At 38.7% G+C, this 19,105-nt stretch overlaps 1 protein-coding gene across 46 annotated transcripts in view; it reads left to right on the forward strand.

Annotated features, from left to right (window-relative positions):
- Positions 1-19,105, forward strand: part of CACNA1C (calcium voltage-gated channel subunit alpha1 C) — a 708,196-nt gene that overhangs the window by 665,156 nt on the left and 23,935 nt on the right. For all 46 annotated transcript variants that reach the window (XM_032844463.1, XM_032844462.1, XM_032844471.1 and 43 more), the window contains 4 exons: positions 3,418-3,583; positions 4,158-4,285; positions 4,924-5,020; positions 6,845-6,947. In XM_032844463.1, the coding sequence (XP_032700354.1) occupies positions 3,418-3,583; positions 4,158-4,285; positions 4,924-5,020; positions 6,845-6,947 (494 nt within the window). The remainder of the gene's footprint in view (positions 1-3,417; positions 3,584-4,157; positions 4,286-4,923; positions 5,021-6,844; positions 6,948-19,105) is intronic.

Genomic DNA, 19,105 nt, shown 5'->3' on the forward strand with positions numbered 1-19,105 from the left:
CTTCCTCTGCCCCTCCCCCTATTCCCACCACTGACACTCACAAGCACTCTCTCTCTCTAAAAATAAATAAATCTTTTTTTTTTAATGGGCAAAAGACTTGAATAGATTTTGAATAGACATTTCTCTGAAGATACATGAATGGGCAATGAGCACACGAAAAGATGCCTAACATCACTAACCACAGGGAAATGTAAATCAAAACCACAGTGAGCTACTACCTCATACTCATTAAGAAGGCTACTATCAAAAAACAAAACAAAACGAAATGGAAAACAAGTGTTGGCAAGGATGTGGAGCAATTGGAACCGTTATGCCCTGTTGCAGGATATAAAAAGGCATGGCCATTGTGGAAAATTGTATGATGGTTCCTCCAAAAATTAAAAATAAAATTATCATATGATCCATCAATTCCACTTCTGGGTATATATCCCAACCAAGAATAGAAGAGATATTTGTGCCCCTATGTGGAAGCAACCCAACTGCCCATTGATAGGTGAATAGATAAGCAGAATGTAGTATATATATACAATAAAATATTATTCAGCCTTGAAAAAGGAAGGGAATTCTACAATATGCTCCAACAGGGTTGAACCTCAAGGACAGTACTAAGTGAAATACGTTAGTCACAAAAAGACAAATACTATGTGATTCCACGTATTTTAGGTACTTAGTCAAAATTGTAAACACAGAAAGTAGAATCGTGGTTGCCAGGGTCTGGAATGGGGGTGGGGAGAAGAGAACAGGGACTTATTAGTTAATAGGCACAGAGTTTCAGTTTTACAAGATGAAAAAATTATGGGGCTCGATGGTGGTAATGGCTGCACAACAAGGTGAATGTATTTAATACCAGTAAATGAAACACTTAAAAACGGTTAAGATGGTTAATTCTTTGTTATGTGTATTTTACTACAATAAAAGGAAAATAAATAAAACCTCTTTTCAAAATTAATTGCCCAAGTAAACTATACAAGAGAAACTGCAGAGCTAAGAGAATTCAGCAAATCTTTTACAGATAAATATAACTTCTTAAATTTACTGCTTATAATAACATTTTGTTTATTTATTTCAAATAAGATACCTAGAATTAACTAACAAAAGATATACATGGGGAACTATAAAAATTTCTTAAAAGACATTAAACAAATGGAGAGATATGCCGTGTTGATGACTGGGACACTTAATGTCACCAAAATATCAAATTCTCCGAGTTAATCTATGGAATACCAATAAGACTCTCAGTGGGATTATTCATGGAACTTGATGAGCTGATTCTAACGTGTCTGTGTAAGAAAAAAGGAAAAGTGAAGAGCCAAGGCAATTTTGAAGACCAACAAGCTGGAAGGACTCACTGTTTATAAGAGAGCAAGACTTAATATAAAGCTTCTTGATTAGGACTGTGTGATCCATTTGTACCAACATAGACAAATAAACCTACAGAATAGAATGAAAAGGCAACACAAGACCCACACATCTATGGAAATATAATTTATGTCAGAAAGGATATTTCAAATCACTAGGTAAAGATGAACTTGCTCAATAAATTGTATTAAGAAAATTAGTTATCTACACAGGAAAAGATAAAGCATATTTCTACCTTATATCAAGCACAAAAATACATTCCAGATTAATGCATTATTACAAAAAAACAAAATTTATGATTTTTAGAATATATAGGAGAATATCTTTATGACCTAGAATAAGGAAAGATTTCTTCAAACAAGATGGCAAAAAGCACAGTGAAATTTAAATTTTAGATTCTTCAGGGGTTCCTGGATGGCTCAGTCAGTGGGTTAAATGTCCAACTCTTGATTTCAGCTCAGGTCATGATCTCAGGGTCATGGGATCTAGCCTCCTGTTGGGCTCTGCATACAGTGGGGAGTCTGCTTGAGATCCTCTCCCTCTCCCTTTGCCCCTCCCCAAGCTAACTCTCTCTATCTCTTTCTCTCAAATAAATAAATAAATCTTTAAAAAAGTAAAATAAACCTCAGATTCATTAAAATAAATAGGCTTCACCATAAATAAGGCTGTAGACAAGCCACAGACTGAAAGAAGCTACTTGTTATGCATGTAACTGACAAATGATAATAGAAAGAATATATTTTTTTAAAAAGACCACAAATGAACAAGAAGGCAACCCAAGAGACAAACAGACTAAAATATGAATATTGCAGTTCAACAGAAGGTGAAATAAAAGTTCTTAACCCACTAACCATTTAAACACAAATTAAGACAGCAATGAAATATCATTTCACATCCATCATATGAGCAACATTTTTAAAAATTCACTAATACAAAGAGTTGACAAGTCTAAACCCATAGAATCAGAGTGTAGAAAAGGAATTGCCAGAAGCTGGATGGGGTGGGGATAGGAAGAAGTTAGTAGAAGGGCACACGCATTGATCTACCAGATAAAGAAGGTCTGAAGATCTAATGTGTAACATGGTGATGATAGTTGATAACACTCTATTACATACTTGAAATTTGCTAAAAATCTGAAATGTGCTCATCAAAGAAAATAAATATGTGAAGTGATGAGTGTGTTAATTAACTAGGTGGGAGGAATCCTTGCACAATGTAGAATTGGATCAAATCATCACGATGGACACTTTAAATATCTTCCAATTTTATTTGTGAATTATGCCTCAATAAAACAAACAAAAAAATGTCAACAGGTCTGCAGAGCAATGACATTTGTCCTGCACTGATGACAAGAGCATAATTCTTGGAGAAGCAGCAATAACTAGTGAAAACGAAGACATACCTACTTCACCTGGAAATTCCACTTTCTAAGCAGATATCAAGGCATGGACCTGCATGCTCATTGCAGGGTTCTTTGTAATAGCAAAAAGGGAAAGAAAAGGGAAAGCTTTAACAGGACAGCAGGTTTTTTAAAATGGTATATACAGAGCACCTGGATAGCTCAGTCAGTTAAGCATCTGCTTTTGGCTCAGGTTGTGATCCCGGGGTCCTGGGATCGAGTCCCACATTAGGCTCCTGCTCAGTGAGGAGTCTGCTTCTCCCTCTGCCTCTGCTCATGCTCTTGCTCTCTCTCAAATAAATAAATAAAATCTTTTTTAAAAATTAGTATATACATAGAATATACTGCTATATGGCAGTTAAGATGAATAAACGAGAGCCGAATGGATTAATCTCCAAAACTTAATATGAATGGCAAAAAGAGGAACTTTTCAGAAAAGGTGGTTTGTTCCCATCTATGGAAAGTTTTAAAACATTCAAAACAATGCCATGTATCTTCATATTTAGTGAACATTATCAGAGCATTCAGGGATTGATAAACAACAAATTCAATTTAGTAGTTCCCTCTAGCGGAGGAGGATGGGGCAAGGGGTGAAGAAAAGATCCAGAGATATGAGATGGGCCCCATGGGTGGTGGACTCTCTCACCGCTCTCCCCTAGGTGTGCCACAGGGGAGGCATGGCAGGATATCATGCTGGCCTGCATGCCAGGGAAGAAGTGTGCCCCCGAGTCGGAGCCCAGCAACAGCACAGAAGGTGAAACACCCTGTGGCAGCAGCTTCGCGGTCTTCTACTTCATCAGCTTCTACATGCTCTGTGCCTTCTTGGTAAGCAGAGGTGGGACTAAACAGCCACAGATCATGAGTGTGCAGTTCAAGGCAGCCCAGGCCCGCTATCTATCCCTGCATCTTGCAGTCAGAGGAACCAGCTTGGAAAGACTCAGTTAGGAGCAGTGTCCAACCACTAGAAAAGGGCACAAAGCCCTGGGCCAGAGTGAGCCCAACCAGCACCTTTCTTATCTCTTCTTGGCTATTACCATGGTGGCAGTCTCCCAGAGGACAGAAGGGATGTGTGAGGGGGCCCAGAGGCAACCGATATGTTTTGGATACTTTGATGAGGAGTGTGAGGAAGGGTGGTTGAGAAAGCTGCCCTCCGTCCTTGGCAACCCTACCCAAAGTTTGGTATGAGGGAAACTGTACAGCCCACATGTGGGATTCATCCCACACCACTCCGAGGAGACCTGTGTCAGGTTCATAGCCAAGAGACAAAAGTTCCAGGGGCTGATATTTTAAATGGTAAATAGAGCTGGTCTTCAGAAATGTAGGCTTCTGCCATGCATGGCACTAACTGGCAAAGTGGATTTAAGTGGCAAGAAACGCTTCATATCTCTGTTCTCTGCAGATCATCAACCTCTTTGTAGCTGTCATCATGGACAACTTTGACTACCTGACAAGGGACTGGTCAATTCTTGGTCCCCATCATCTGGATGAATTTAAAAGAATCTGGGCAGAGTATGATCCTGAAGCCAAGTAAGTTCCCAGAGGGAAATACTGATTCCCAAAGCCCAGAGGACACAATGTGACCATACCCACAGAAGAGGTTCAACACAAGTTAGCGTTGGGTAGATTGATTAGAAACACTGAATTGCACCAGACCCCAGGGTCAAGGGTCAAGAGCCAGCAATAGTAGGCCAAGCATCTTTGACTAAATCAAAAACATATCTATTTTCAGTTGAATAGAAGGATGGGAGATCCTTGCGTCAGGAATAACTAGTAAGTATTCAAGTTAAAATGTTTAGAGTCAAGTAGATCTCAACTCTATTCCCGCCTTGGGTACAAGGATACCCTCACTGGTCAATCACATTTGGTTGACACTTAATAAATGCTTTTTGGACAGATGGTTAGATTGCCACAGCAAGTATATGTGAGAATCTCATTGCGCTACCTGAAGTTCCTTCCACCTTGAACATAGAACTGGTGGAAAATTGCTCATTAAAATCTAAACATGTATATATTGGTTTTAGAGTTTTGCCATGCAATTCTGCAACGCTGCACTGAGATTGACCAATAGGCCAATAGCTGTGGAGAGCCTAATACGTGAGTCTTGGGCTACAGGCTAAAACCATGACCCTCTGACTAATCTTTCCCTTCTGCCTTTCCTCTTTTAGGGGTCGTATCAAACACCTGGACGTGGTGACCCTGCTCCGGCGGATTCAGCCCCCACTGGGTTTTGGGAAGCTATGCCCTCACCGTGTGGCTTGCAAAGTAAGAGATAATATCTGGGTTCACAGGGGAAAAAGAAAATATGAGAGGGAAGAAGCCTATTTGTCTCGTGACCTTGGTCAGGCCATTGATACTTTAAGGAAGTGAAGATAATATTTTATGTGCTAAAGAAATAGGCCTGAGCCAGATTATATTTTAAGGTTCCTTCCAACAATAAACCCTCAGATTCTATAAAAGAAAACTGAAGTTAATGCCTCATGATCCAACAAGCCACATGCCCAGTCCCATCAGGTTTTACCACCTAGTCATCCTGGAAGACTTTCAGCCAAGGATGGATAGATTAAGGGTTCTCTTCCTGGGATCAGGGAGCTATTAAAGGGTCCATGCATCAGCTTCAGGGACCTGTAAAGCCCTAAAATTGTGTACAAAATCACTGAAACACTCACAAATTGTACCAAAGAGAGGATCCATCATGTTCATCAGATTTCTAAGTGAGTCTGTGACCCTATAAAAATTAAAGACAAGCATCTTAGACTCTTAAGACCCAACTCTTGCTCATGTGACCCTCACATGACCTTGAGAGTGAACACCCCATAAATTGTGTGTGCTCAGGCACCTCTCTTACCTCATTGTAATCTCAACCAGGTAGCCGTTGCTGAAGAGTACTGTTTCTACTCTACCCCCTCTTTTAATTCCCACTTCCACCATTCCATACTCCCTGTTGGAATAACAGTGAGCTGAAAGGAGTTGGGGGAAGTGAGGTGAGAGAGCTGTATAGAAGAAGGACAAATAGAAAACCTCAACTCCAGATAATCCATTCATGGGCAATAGAGAATTGAATTGTGCTCCATTTTACTCAGTTTTTTCTCACTTATATCTCCACTTTGTTCCCAAAAAAATTTTAGAAGGCTTCCAAGGTTATATAAGATATGAGGAGGGGAAAAAAGCACAAGTTAAATGTAAAGTCAAAGCCCAACGGACAAAACAGCAGGGACTGTGTGGCCTGCATGAGGTGACAGTGCATCCATCACAGCCTCCAGAGGGGCCTGGACAGGCTACCAATGTGTTCAGCTTCCCAGTGACTGCCCCACAATTCACACTGTCCATGAGAGTCAAGAAGACCCAGTCACTCAGGAAAATTATAACTCTTCTTGGCACTTTGATTAACGAGAGGACACCATGTGATCTAACAAATAACATCTTTGACCACATCTTGAGAGCAAATGCCAGAATGACTTTCATGGTGCTCTTTCTCATAATTACTCTGCTGTGTGCTGAGGCCCCACACCGGGGCACAATGCAGCAACAGCAATTTGGGCCAGTGAGAAAGGAGGGAAAAGGGCAATTCAATACTATCCAGTCAACAAGCTTTTGACCCAGCCTGATGCAGAGGTATGTTTTTTAATATACAGAAAAGAGGATACACTGTGCCTCCTGCAATGCAAACCTGCCATTACTGTCTCTCTTAGCAAGGCTCTGGATGAATGCTGGCTCCAGGTGGGCTCCTGGCAAGTGCCTGGCATGCCAGTAGAGAGTGCATCCATATGCCTGAGTAGACATTTGAGATGAGGAGGGTGTTGGGTGGGCTTAACATGTCTTTGTGGGAGCAAGGGTCTAATAAGGACAAATTCCATTCCTGCCTCGCTGGGGGCAGAAGGGTGAGAGTACTTATGGGAGAGCTGAAATTCTCCCCAGAAGACGTTTTGAATACATTTTAGTGACCCATGCCTCAAACCCCTACCTGCTGCTGACACTTGCACACAAGTTTGAAGGCTCCCTCCCAGCATTCTCCTGCCATGGTGGTTCTGTAGATCATTTGAGAACAGTTTGCTATAATCACCAACTTTGCCTCCTCTTAACCTCCAGCGCCTGGTCTCCATGAACATGCCTCTGAACAGTGATGGGACAGTCATGTTCAATGCTACCCTGTTCGCCCTGGTCCGGACAGCCCTGCGGATCAAAACAGAAGGTAGGGGTCATCTGAGGGCTACTGGGAGAACCATTTAGAGGATCTAGCAGACTAACCCAACAGCTGGCAAAATGCTCCCAAGATCTTCCCATTCTGGGTAGTATCAGAGCACTGGTTCAGTGGTAACCTTCACATCTAGGGATGTTGAAGACGCCTGGCCTACTCTTGTTTCCTTTGCTCCTTGAATGTTTTTTTCGTCTCTAGCATATTTACTTTGAATTCTAGCACTCCATTAATTTCTAGAAATTATTCTGGATGATATCTTGAAGTCACAGTTTATAGTTCAAAAAGCAGAAGGTGATGAGTGTTACCTAAAGCAAGGCTAAACCCCATCAAAATGGAATGTTACTGACTGTGTGGATCTCTCAAATGCTTAACTTTCTTTTTAAATTAGAACTGTCAAAAGGGGGTCATATTGGCAAATGGTGACTATGGTCAAAGTCATCACATACAATTGTACAAGCTGTGCCTGGATCAAGGTGTTCAGCCAGCCAACAGGTGTGGTTTAAGATCTCACCTGTGCTCTGCTGGTTGGGCCATGCTCCCTCAGGTCCATGTTCACCTGAAGGGATGCCTTCTGGTTTGTACAAAGTTACCTTATGGGCTAGCAGCAGCCTTGGCTGAGATAATCTACTGTCTTTATAGATGATGAGTATTTCTTAACCACTGTGTGGGAAAAGCTACGTAGAATAGAATGTACCTAGAAAGATGTGACTGCTCACAAACAGCTTCTAGCTTATTATAGTGTTTTATAGAATGTGATCAAAAGACCACCTGCCTCAAATTCAGCTGCTGAAGCTTGTTTAAAATGTGATAAGTCATTTATTCTCTCTCTACTTCAGCTCCTTCATTGGTAAAATAAGAAAGATAATGATGTGTAGAAATTCAGTTCAGTGAATAATCCAGCAGAGAAGTGCCTTTCTCAGTTAAATCCTTCCAGAAAATAAGAGAAACATCTAAAATGAAAGAAAACAAGAACCAGGCTAGCAAGACACATGTTAAAGTAATGAGCTAATCTTTAAAAAATTAAAAATAGTTCAAGTTATGCTGCCAAACTAAAGAGAAACAAAGGCTGAGGGAGGCAGTCCAAAATGTTGGCATAAGAAGACGCTGAACTCACCTCCTCCCAAGGATACACCAAATCTACACCCACATATGGAGTGATTCTTCTGGAAGAACTGAGTGCTGATTGAACAACTTCTACACAACAAAGGTTAGAGGAACCACACAGAAAATGACAGGAAAGATTAAGATATGGTAACTATGGGAAACCCTTCTCCAACAAACCAATGTGACAACCTGCAGTGAGGAAGAATAACACTGAGAGCCCTATACCCAAATTCACCCAACCTGGGACACAGAAAGAACAGTGACTTAAAGGGCAACAACACTATAAGTGAAGGAAATCCATTTGTATCCACTAAATGGCAGGGGAAGGGGAACTACTGGAGTTCTCTTCAAGTTGGAGGTACCAACAAGCACCATTGTTTACATTCCCCTCCACCTTGATAGTACAGATGGGAGCAGGATCCAGGTGCTCTAGTTGGCCTGCTAGGGTTACTCCAGTGAGCCATAGGCCCTTAACCTACACCAGCTCTCCCCAAGATAACCCTCCACCCATCCCTGCCCCACCTCCAACCACCCTGCCAAGGTGACCTCCAGTTTCAGTGTATTCCCACATACCCCAGCCAGTGCCTGCTTAGGCTCAAGCCATTCCATCAGGGTCATCCAGGCATAGTGCACCCCTGGACTCCCCCAGGACACATTGGCTTCAGGTCCAGCCAGCCAGCCAAAGCTTCCAGGCACATGCAATATACACAGGGAATGTACACAATGTACACAAGACTACTCCTTAAGACTGGGAGTGGTGGCTATTCCACCTCATATGTAGATACTAACACTGAAAGTCAAACAAAATAAGGAGACAAGAGAATATGTTCTAAATGAAAGAACAAGATAAAGCCCCAGGAGGAAAAAACCCTGAAGAAATGGTGACAGGTTATTTGCCAGACAAAGTAGAGTTCAAAGTAATGGTCATAAAGGTGTTCACCAAAATCAAAAGAAGAATGGAGGAACACAGTGAAAATTTCAACAAAGAGTTAGAAAATATAAGAAAGTACCAGAGAGGACTCACAGAGCTGAAGAACACAATAATTGAATTGAAAAATACACTAGGAATCAACAGCAGATTAGATGATACAGAAGAATGGCTTAGCAATCTGAAAGACAACAGTGGAAATCACCCAGTCAGAACAGCAAAAAGAAAAAAGAATTTTTAAAATGAGAATAGTTTTAACTTCCTTAATTTGGGGAAGGAAACAGGCATTTAAGTCCAGGAGACACAGATAAACCCCCTCAAAATCTACAAAAATAGGTCAACAACTCAAGATATAATAGCTTGCAAATTTCAGAGATAAAGAAAAAATCCTGAAAGCAGCTCAGGACAAAATGTTCTTAACCTACAAGAGTAGAAATATAAGGCCAGCAGCAGACCTGTCCACAGAGACCTGGCAGGCCAGAAAAGGCTGGCATGATATATTCATTGTGCTAAATGGGAAAATACGCAACCAAGAATAGCTGTTATTCAGAATAGAGGAGAGATAAAGGCTGTCATTCAGAATAGAAAGAGAGATGAAGAATGTCCAGGACGAACAAAAGCTAAAGGAATTTGTGAACACTAAACCAGCCCTGCAGGAACTATTAAAGGGGATCCTTTGAATGAAGAGAGAGAGCCCAAACTAACAAAGACCAGAGAGGAACAGAGACAATCTACAGAAACAGTGACTTTACAGGTAATACAATGGCATTAAATTCAGATCTTCCAATAATTACTCTGAATGTAAATGGACTAAGTGCTCCAATCAAAAAACATAGGGTGTCAGATTGGATTTAAAAAAAAAAAACCCATTGATATGCTGTATATATGAAATTCATTCTAGACCAAATGACACCTCCAGATTGAAAGTGAGAGGGTAGAGGACATTTATCATGCTAATGGACATCTAAAGAAAGCTGGAGTAGCAATCCTTATATCACACAAATTAGATTTTAAACCAAGACTGTAATAAGAGATGAAGAAGGACACTCTATCATAATAAAAAGGGTCTATCCAACAAAAAGATCTAACAATTGTAAATATTTATGCCCTTAACTTGGGAACAGCCAATTATATAAACCAATTAATGACAAAATTAAAGAAATACATTGATAGTAATACAGTAATAGTAGGGGACTTAACACCCCACTCACAACAATAGACAGATCATCTAAGCAGAAGATCAACAAAGAAACAAGGGCTTTGAATGACACACTGAAACAGATGGACTTCACAGATATATACAAAGCATTCCATCTTAAAGCAACAGAATACACATTCTTCTCAAGTGCACATGGCACATTCTCCAGATGAGATCACATAATAGGTCACAAATCAAATCTCCTGTAGTACAAAAAGACTGAAATTATACCATGCATATTTTCAGACCACAGTACTTTAAAACTTGAACTCAATCACAAGAAAAAATTTGGAAGGAACACAAATACATGGAGGCTAAAGAGCATCCTACTAAAGAATGAATGGGCCAATCAGGAATTTAAAGAAGTATTTTTTTAAAATACATGGAAGCAAATAAGAGTAAACACATGACAGTTTAGAACCTTTGGGATGCAACAAAGGTAGTCCTAAGATGGAAGTATATAGCAATACAGGCCTTTCTCAAGAAATAAGAAACGTCTCAAATACACAACCTAATTTTACATCTAAAGGATGGAAAAAGAACAGCAAATAACGCCTAAATCCAGCAGGAGAAGAGAAATAATAAACAGTAGGGCAGATATAAATAACATAGAAATTTAAAAAAAAAAAAAACCAACACTTGAGCAGATCAATGAAACTAGGAGCTGGTTCTTTGAAAGATTTAATAAGATTGATAAACCCCTAGCCAAATGTATCAAAAAAGAAAAGAGGAAGGACCCAAATAAATAAAATCATGAATGAACAAGGAGAGATCACAACCAACACTGAAGAAATACAAACAACTATAAGAGAATATTATGAGCAATTATATGCCAAAAAATTAGGCAATCTGGAAGAAAAGGATGCATTCCTTGAAACATATAAATTACTGAAAATGAAACAGGAAGAATGAGAAACCTGAACAGGCCCATAACCAGCAAAGAAATTGAATCAGTAATTAAAAATCTAACAAAAAAGAGTCCAGAGTCAGATGGCCTCCCAGCAGAATTCCAACAAACATTTAAAGAATTAATACCTATTCTTCTGAAGTCATTTCAAAAAAAATAGATACGAAAAGAAAACTTCCAAACTTATTCTATGAGGCCAGCATTATCTTGATCCCCAAACCAGGCAAAGACCCCACCAAAAGGGAGAACTACAGACCAATATCCCTGATGAAAATGGATGCAAAACTTCTCACCAAGATATTAGCTAATAGGATCCAACAGTACATCAAAGGGATTATTCACCATGACCAAGAGAGATTTGTTTCTGGGCCACAAGGGTGGCTCAACATTCATAAATCAATGTGATACACCATGTTAATAAAAGAAAGAACAGAACCATATGATTCTCTTAATCAATGCCGAAAAAGCATTTGACAAAAAACAGCATCCTTTCTTGATAATTAAAAAAAAAAAAAATGTCTGCAGTTTGGGGATAGAGGGAACATACCTCAATATCACAAAAGCCATATACAAAAAACCCACAGCAAATATCATCTCAATGGGGAAAAACTTAATGCTTTCCCCCTAAAGTTAAGAACACAACAGGAATGTCCACTCTCACCACTGCTGTTCCACATGGTACTGGACTCATCCCTCAGCTGATCAGACAACAAAAAGCAATCAGACAACAAAAAGAAATAAAGGGCATCCAAGTCAGCAAAAGACATCAAACTTTCACTCTTTGCAGATGACATGATACTCTACTTAGAAAACCCAAAGACTCTACCCAAAAATTATTAGAACTGATACAGAAATTCAACAAAGTGCAGGATATGAAGTCAATGCACAGAAATCAGTTGCATTTCTAAACACTAACAATGAAGCAAAAGAAAGAGAAATCGAGGAATCAGTCCCATTTACAATTGCACCAAAAACCATAAGATACCTAGGAGTAAACCTAAACAAAGAGGTAAGGGATTGGTACTCTGAAGACTACACAGCACTTATGAAAGAAAGTGAGGAAGACACAAAGAAATGAAAAAACATCCCATGCTCATGGATTAGAAGAATAAATATTGTTAAAATGTCTATACTACCCAAAACAATCCACACATTCAATGCAATCCCTATCAAAATACCATCAGCATTTTTCATAGAACTGGAACAAACAATCTTAAATTTTGTGTGGAACCAAAAGAGAACCTGAATAGCCAAAGGAATGTTGAAAAGGAAAACCAAAGCTGGAGGCATCACAATTCCAGACTTCAAGCCCTATTACAAAGCTGTAATCATCAAGACAGTATGGTACTGGCACAAAAACAGATACACAGATCCATGGAAGAGAATAAAGAACCCTCAACTCTGTGGTCAACTTATCTTCAACAAAGGAGGTAAGAATATCCAGTGTAAAAAAGACAGTATCTTCAACAAATGCTGTTGCGAAAATTGGACAACCACATGCAAAAGAATGAAACTGGATCACTTTCTTACACCATACACTAAAAAAAAAAGAAAAAAAAAACTCAAAATGAATGAAAGACCTAAATGTGAGACAGGAATCCATCAAAACCCTAGAGGAGAACACAGACAGTAACCTCTTTGACTTTGGCTGCAGCAACTTCTTGCTAACCACATCTCCAAAGGCAAGAGAAACCAAAGCAAAAAAGGAACTATTGAGACTTCATCAAGATAAAAAGCTTCTACACAGCAAAGGTAACAATCAACAAAACTAAAAGCCTACAGAATGAGAGAAGATATTTGCAACTGACATATCAGATAAAGGGCTAGTATCCAAAATCTATAAAGAACTTATCAAACTCTACACCCAAAAAATTAAAAATCCAGTCAAGAAATAGGCAGAAGAGGCATTTATCCAAAGAAGACATATAAATGGCAGAACCATTTATATGTCTTTCATGTGGCCAACGGACACATGAAAAAATGCTCAAAATCACTCATCATCAGAGAAATAAAAATCAAAACCACAATGAGATACCACATCACATCAGTCAGAATGAACAACTCAGGAAACAACAGATGTTGGCTAGGATGTGGAGGAAGGGGAACCCTCTTGCACTCCTAGTGGGAATGCAAACTGGTGCAGCCACTCTGGAAAACAGTATGGAGGTTCCCTAAAAAGTTAAAATAGAACTACCCTATGACCCAGCAATTACACTACGAGGTATTTATCCAAAAGATACAAACATAGTGATTCAGAGGGGCACATGCACCCCAATGTTTATAGCAGCGATGTCCACAATAGCCAAGTAATAGAAAGAGCCCAGATGTCCATCAACAAATAAATAGATAAAGAAGATGTAGTAGATAGATAGATAGATATAGATATAGATATATTGGAATATTACTGAGCCATCAAAAAGAATGAACTCTTGCAATTTGCAGTGATAGGGATGGAACATCAGGGTATTATGCTAAGCAAAATAAGTCAGTCAGAGAAAGACAAATACCATATGATTTTGCTCATATGTGGAATTTAAGAAACAAAATAGATGAACATAGGGGAAGGAAGGAAAAATAAAATAAGACAAAAATAGAGAGAGAGACAAACCATAAGAGACTCTTAATCATAGGAAACAAATTGAGGGTTGCTGGAGGGGAAGGAGGTTGGGGGTGTGGGATAACTGGGTGATGAGCATTAAGGAGGTCACTGGAAGTAATCTGGTGAATCACTAAATTCTACCTCTGGATCTAATAATACAATATATGTTAATAAAAAATGAGAATAGTTTTAAGAACTTCTAGAACAACATCAGATACACAAACATTCACATGATAGTAGTTCCAGAAGGAGTAGGGAAGCTTATTTGAAGTTATTTGAACTTATTTGAAGAAATAATGGCTGAAAATTTCCCTAAGCTGGGGAAAGAAACAGACATCCAGGTCCAGGAAGCACAAAAAGCCCTAAACAAGATGAACCCAAAAAACCCACACCAAGGAATTTTATAATTAAATTGTCAAAAGTTAAAGACAAAGGGAGAATTTTTAAAGTAGCAAGAGAAAAACAGCTTGTTATGGACAAAGGAACTGCCGTAAGAGTATCAGCATATTTTCCAGCATAAATTTTTCATGGCAGAAGTAAGTGGAATAATATATTCAAAGTACTGAAAGAGAAAACTGCCAACCAAGAAATCTCTACCTGGCAAGGTTATCATTCAGAACTGGAGGAGAGATAGTTTCCTAGGCAAGCAAAAGTTAAAGGAATTTATCACCACTAAACCAACCTTACCAGAAATATTAAATGACCTTCTTTAAGCAAAAAAGAAAAACCTATAACTGGATATAAGAAAATATATGAAAGAAAAATACTTGTTATTAAAGAAAATATATAGGAAATGTGGTAAATCAGCCACTTAAAAAATAGTATGAGGATTAAAAGACAAAAATAGTAATTTAACTATAACTGTAGTAAGTAGTTAAGGAATACACAAAATTAAAACATGCCTGAGTGACTCAGTTGGTTAAGTGTCTAACTTTTGATTTTGGCTCAGGTCATGACCTCACAGTTGTGAGATCAAGTCCCACTTCAGGGCTCCACACTCAGCAAAGAATCTGCTTAAGATTCTCTTTCTCCCTCTTCCTCTGTCCCTCTCCCTACTTTCTCTCTTTTTTTTTTCTCTCTCTCTGTCTCCCTCTCAAATGAACAAATAAGTCTTTTTTTTTTTTAATTAAAAAATATAAGATGTCAAATAGGATGTTAGAAATATAAAATGTTGGGGTCGGGAGTAAAAATGTAGTACTTTTAGAATGTGTTCAAAACAAATGACTATTAGCTTAAAATAGACTGCTATGTATATAGGTCAATATATATGAACCTCATGGTAACCATAAACCAAAACTTAAAATAGATAAAAAATAAAGAGAAAGGGACTCAAACAAAACTAAAGAAAACCATCAAACACAAATGAACAGACTGAGAGAAGAAAAACAAAGCAGAAGAATTGCCATAACAACCAGAAAACAACTGACCAAGTGACAATAAGTACATACCTATTAATAATTACATTAAATATAAATGGACCAAGTGCTCCAATCAGAAGACAAAGGGTGGCTGTATAGATTTTTTTAAAAGAACCATTTATATACTGCCTTTAAGAGACTCAAATCAGATGTAAAGCCACACAGAGACTGAAAATGAAGAGATGGGAAAATGATATTCCACGGAAATGGAAACAAAAAGGAAGTTGGTGAAGTAATACTCACATGAGACTAAACTTTAAAACAAAGACTATAACAAAAGACAAAGAAGAGCATTACATAATGATAAAGTGTTCAATCCAAGAAGAGATATAACATTTGTCAATATTCATGCTCCCAACATAGGAACATTTAAAAATATAAAGAAAATATTAATAGACACAAAGGGAGAAATTGCCAGTAATACAATAATAGTAGGGAACTTTAATGTTTCCCTTAACCAATGGATAAATCATCCACAGATTCAATAAGGAAATACTAGCCTTAAATGACACATTTGGCCAGAAGAACTTAATAGATATATATGAACATTTCATCCAAAACAACAGAATGCACATTCTATTCAAGTGCACGTGGAACATTTTCCAGGATAGTTAGGCCACAAAACAATTATTAACAAATTAATAAATTCAAGAAGACTGATACCATATCAAGCATCTTTTCTAACCACAATGTTGTGAAACTGGAAATTAATTACAAAAAGAAAACCGGAAAACACACAAACATGTGGAAAATGAACAATATGTTACCAAATAACCAGTGGGTAAACAAAGAAATCAAAGAGGAAATTTTTTTAAAATACCTTGAGACAAAAGAAAATAGAGACACAACTTTCCAAAATCAGTGGGATGTAACAAAAGCAGTTCTAAGAAGGAAGTTCATAATGATACAGGCCTACCTCAAGAAACAAGAAAAATCCCAAATAAACCCTTGCATTCAGAGACATGCCTTGAAAGAATTTGCTGTGGCTGATGTCGAAGAGGTTACTGCCTATGTACTACTCTAGGATTTTGATGGATTCCTGTCTTACATTGAAGTCTTTCATCCATTTTGAGTTTATCTTTGTGTACAGTGTAAGAGAATGGTCGAGTTTCATTCTTCTTTATATAGTTGTTCAATATTCCCAACACCATTTATTGAAGAGACTGTCTTTTTTCCATTGGATATTTTTTCCTGCTTTGTCAAAGATTAGTTGACCATAAAGCTGAAGATCCATATCTGGGCTCTATATTCTGTTCCATTGGCTGCAGGGGCACATGTGCAAACTGGGAGCAGCTGGCAGTTTTAAAAGCAAAAAGGGTAGAGACGAGCCTGGACCTGGAAGCAAGGGCTGGAGTGCTGTTGTGGGGCAGGATGCTGCAGTTTTTAGCAGCACAGACAAAACCGGAGTCAGTGTAGTTTGGAGGGCTCACTGGAGAACAGACTGCAATCTCTCTGTTCTGAGACAGAAGTTTAGATATGGTCACTTCTGCTCTGACTCTTGGGAGAGACAGAAAAACCACCAGGGAAAGCTCCCAGAGGAGAAAAAAGCCCCAAAAAACTGGTTTTCATTGAGCCCATCTCTACCACACACAGAGAGCAGGGCAACTCTGCCCAAACAGTATTGCCTGAGTAACAGTGCAACAGGCTCCTCCCCCAGAAGACAGGCTGGAAGAACAAGAGGTTGGCAACCCTAAGGTCCTTATAAAACAGGAGAATCTTGCTTCGGTTGTGGTCAATAACCTACACTCTGTATATTTCTTCAACCACCCCTCAACAGAATGACTAAAAGGAGGAACCCACAACACAGGAAAAATTCAGAGACCATGACCTTGGCCACAGAACTAATGGATATGGATATAATAAGCAAGATGTCAGAAATAGACTTCAGGGTAACAGTTATGCAGACAACAGCTAGAATGAAGGAAACCACTAATGGCAGCATAGATTCTCTAAGGGCAGAAATGAGAGCTGATCTGGCAGAATTTAAAAATGCTATCAATGAGATTCAATCTAATCTAGATACTCTAACAGCTAGGGTAAATGAGACAGAAGAATGAATTAGTGATCTAGAAGACAAACTGATAGAAAAGAAGGAACAGGAGGAGGCCTGGAACAAACAGCTTAAAATGCATGAAAACAGAATTAGGGAAATAAATGGCACCATGAAACATTCCAATGTCAGAATTATTGGGATCCCTGGTGGGGAGGTGGTGGAGAGAGAGAGAACTGGAAGAGATAGTTGAGCAAATCATAGCTGAGAACTTCCCTAATCTGGGGAATAAAACAAGCATTTGTGTCATAGAGGCAGAGAGGACCCTTCCCAAGGTCAAGGAGAACAGACTGACACCCAGGCATGTAATAGTAAAACTCACAAATCTTAAAACCAAGGAAATCATCTTAAGGGCAGTTAGGAGGAAGAGATTCCTTACATACAGAGGGAGGAACATCAGAGTAATGTCAGACCTGTCCACAGAGACCTGGCAAGCCAGAAAGGGCTGGTAAGACATATTCAGGGTACTAAATGAGAAGAACATGCAGCCAAGAATACTTTATCCAACAAGGCTCTTGTTTAGAATGGATGGAGAGATAAAGAGCTTCCAAGACTGGCAAAAACTGAAAGAATATGTGCCCACTAAGCCAGCCCTGCAAAAAATATTAAGTGGAATTCTATAAAAGGAAAAAGATCCCAAGAGTGATATAGAACAGAAATTTACAGAGAAAATCTATGGAAACAAGGACTTCACAGGTGATATGATGACAATAAAATCATATCTTTCAATAATCACTATCAACAGCCTGAGTGCTCCCATAAAACAGCACAGGGTTGCAGATTGTATAAAAAGACAGGACCCATCCATATTCTGTCTACAAGAGATTCATTTTGAACCTAAAGATACATCCAGACTAAAAGTGAAAGGATGGAGACCAATTTTCATGCCAACAGACCTCAAAAGAAAGCTTCAGTAGCAATTCTCTTATCAGACAAATTAGATTTTAAGCTAAAGACTGTACTTAGAGATACAGAAGGACACTATACCATTATTTTTTGTATATATTTTTTAATTTTTTAAATTTCTTTTCAGTGTACCAGAATTCATTGCTTATGTACCACACCCAGTGTTCCATGCAATACATGCCCTCCATAATACCCACCACCAGGCTCACCCAATTTCAGACCAATATCCCTGATGAATATGGATGCTAAGATTCTCAACAAGATCCTAGCTAATAGGATCCAACAATCCATTAAAAAGATTATCCACCATGACCAGGTGGGATTTATCCCTGGGTTGCAAGTGTGGTTCGACATTTGCAAATCAATCAATGCAATAGAACAAATCAAAAAGAGAAGAGAGAAGAACCACATGGTCATCTCAATTGATGCAGAAAAAGCTTTTGACAAAATCTAGCATCCATTCCTCATTAAAACGCTTCAAAGTATAGGGATAGAGGGAACATTCCTCAACTTCATCAAATCTATCTATGAAAAACCCACAGCAAATATCATACTCAATGGAAAAAAGCTGACAGCCTTCCCTTTGAGATCAGGAACACGACAAGGATGCCCACTCTCACCACTCTTGTTCAACATGGTAGAAGTCCTAGCAACAGCAATCAGACAAAGAGACATAAAAGGTATTCAAATTGGCAATGAAGAAGTCAAACTCTCTCTCTTCGCAGATGACATGATACTTTCTATGGAAAACCCAAAAGACTCTACCCCCAAACTACTAGAACTCATACAGCAATTCAGTAATGTGGCAGGATACAAAGTCAATGTACACTATATCATTCTTAAAGGGTCTATCCAAGAAAAGGATCTACAATTTACAATTGTAAATATCTATGCCCCAACATGGAAGCAGCCAACTACATAAACCAACTGTTAACCAAAATAAAGAGACATATTCACAATAATATGTTAATTGTAGGAGACCTCAACCCTCCCACTCTCAGCAACAGACAGATCATCTAAGCAGAAAATCAACAAAGAAACA

Source organism: Lontra canadensis, unplaced genomic scaffold, assembly GCF_010015895.1.
Source record: "Lontra canadensis isolate GAN:19392208 unplaced genomic scaffold, GSC_riverotter_1.0 scaffold153, whole genome shotgun sequence".
Classification (NCBI taxonomy): Eukaryota; Metazoa; Chordata; class Mammalia; order Carnivora; family Mustelidae; genus Lontra; species Lontra canadensis.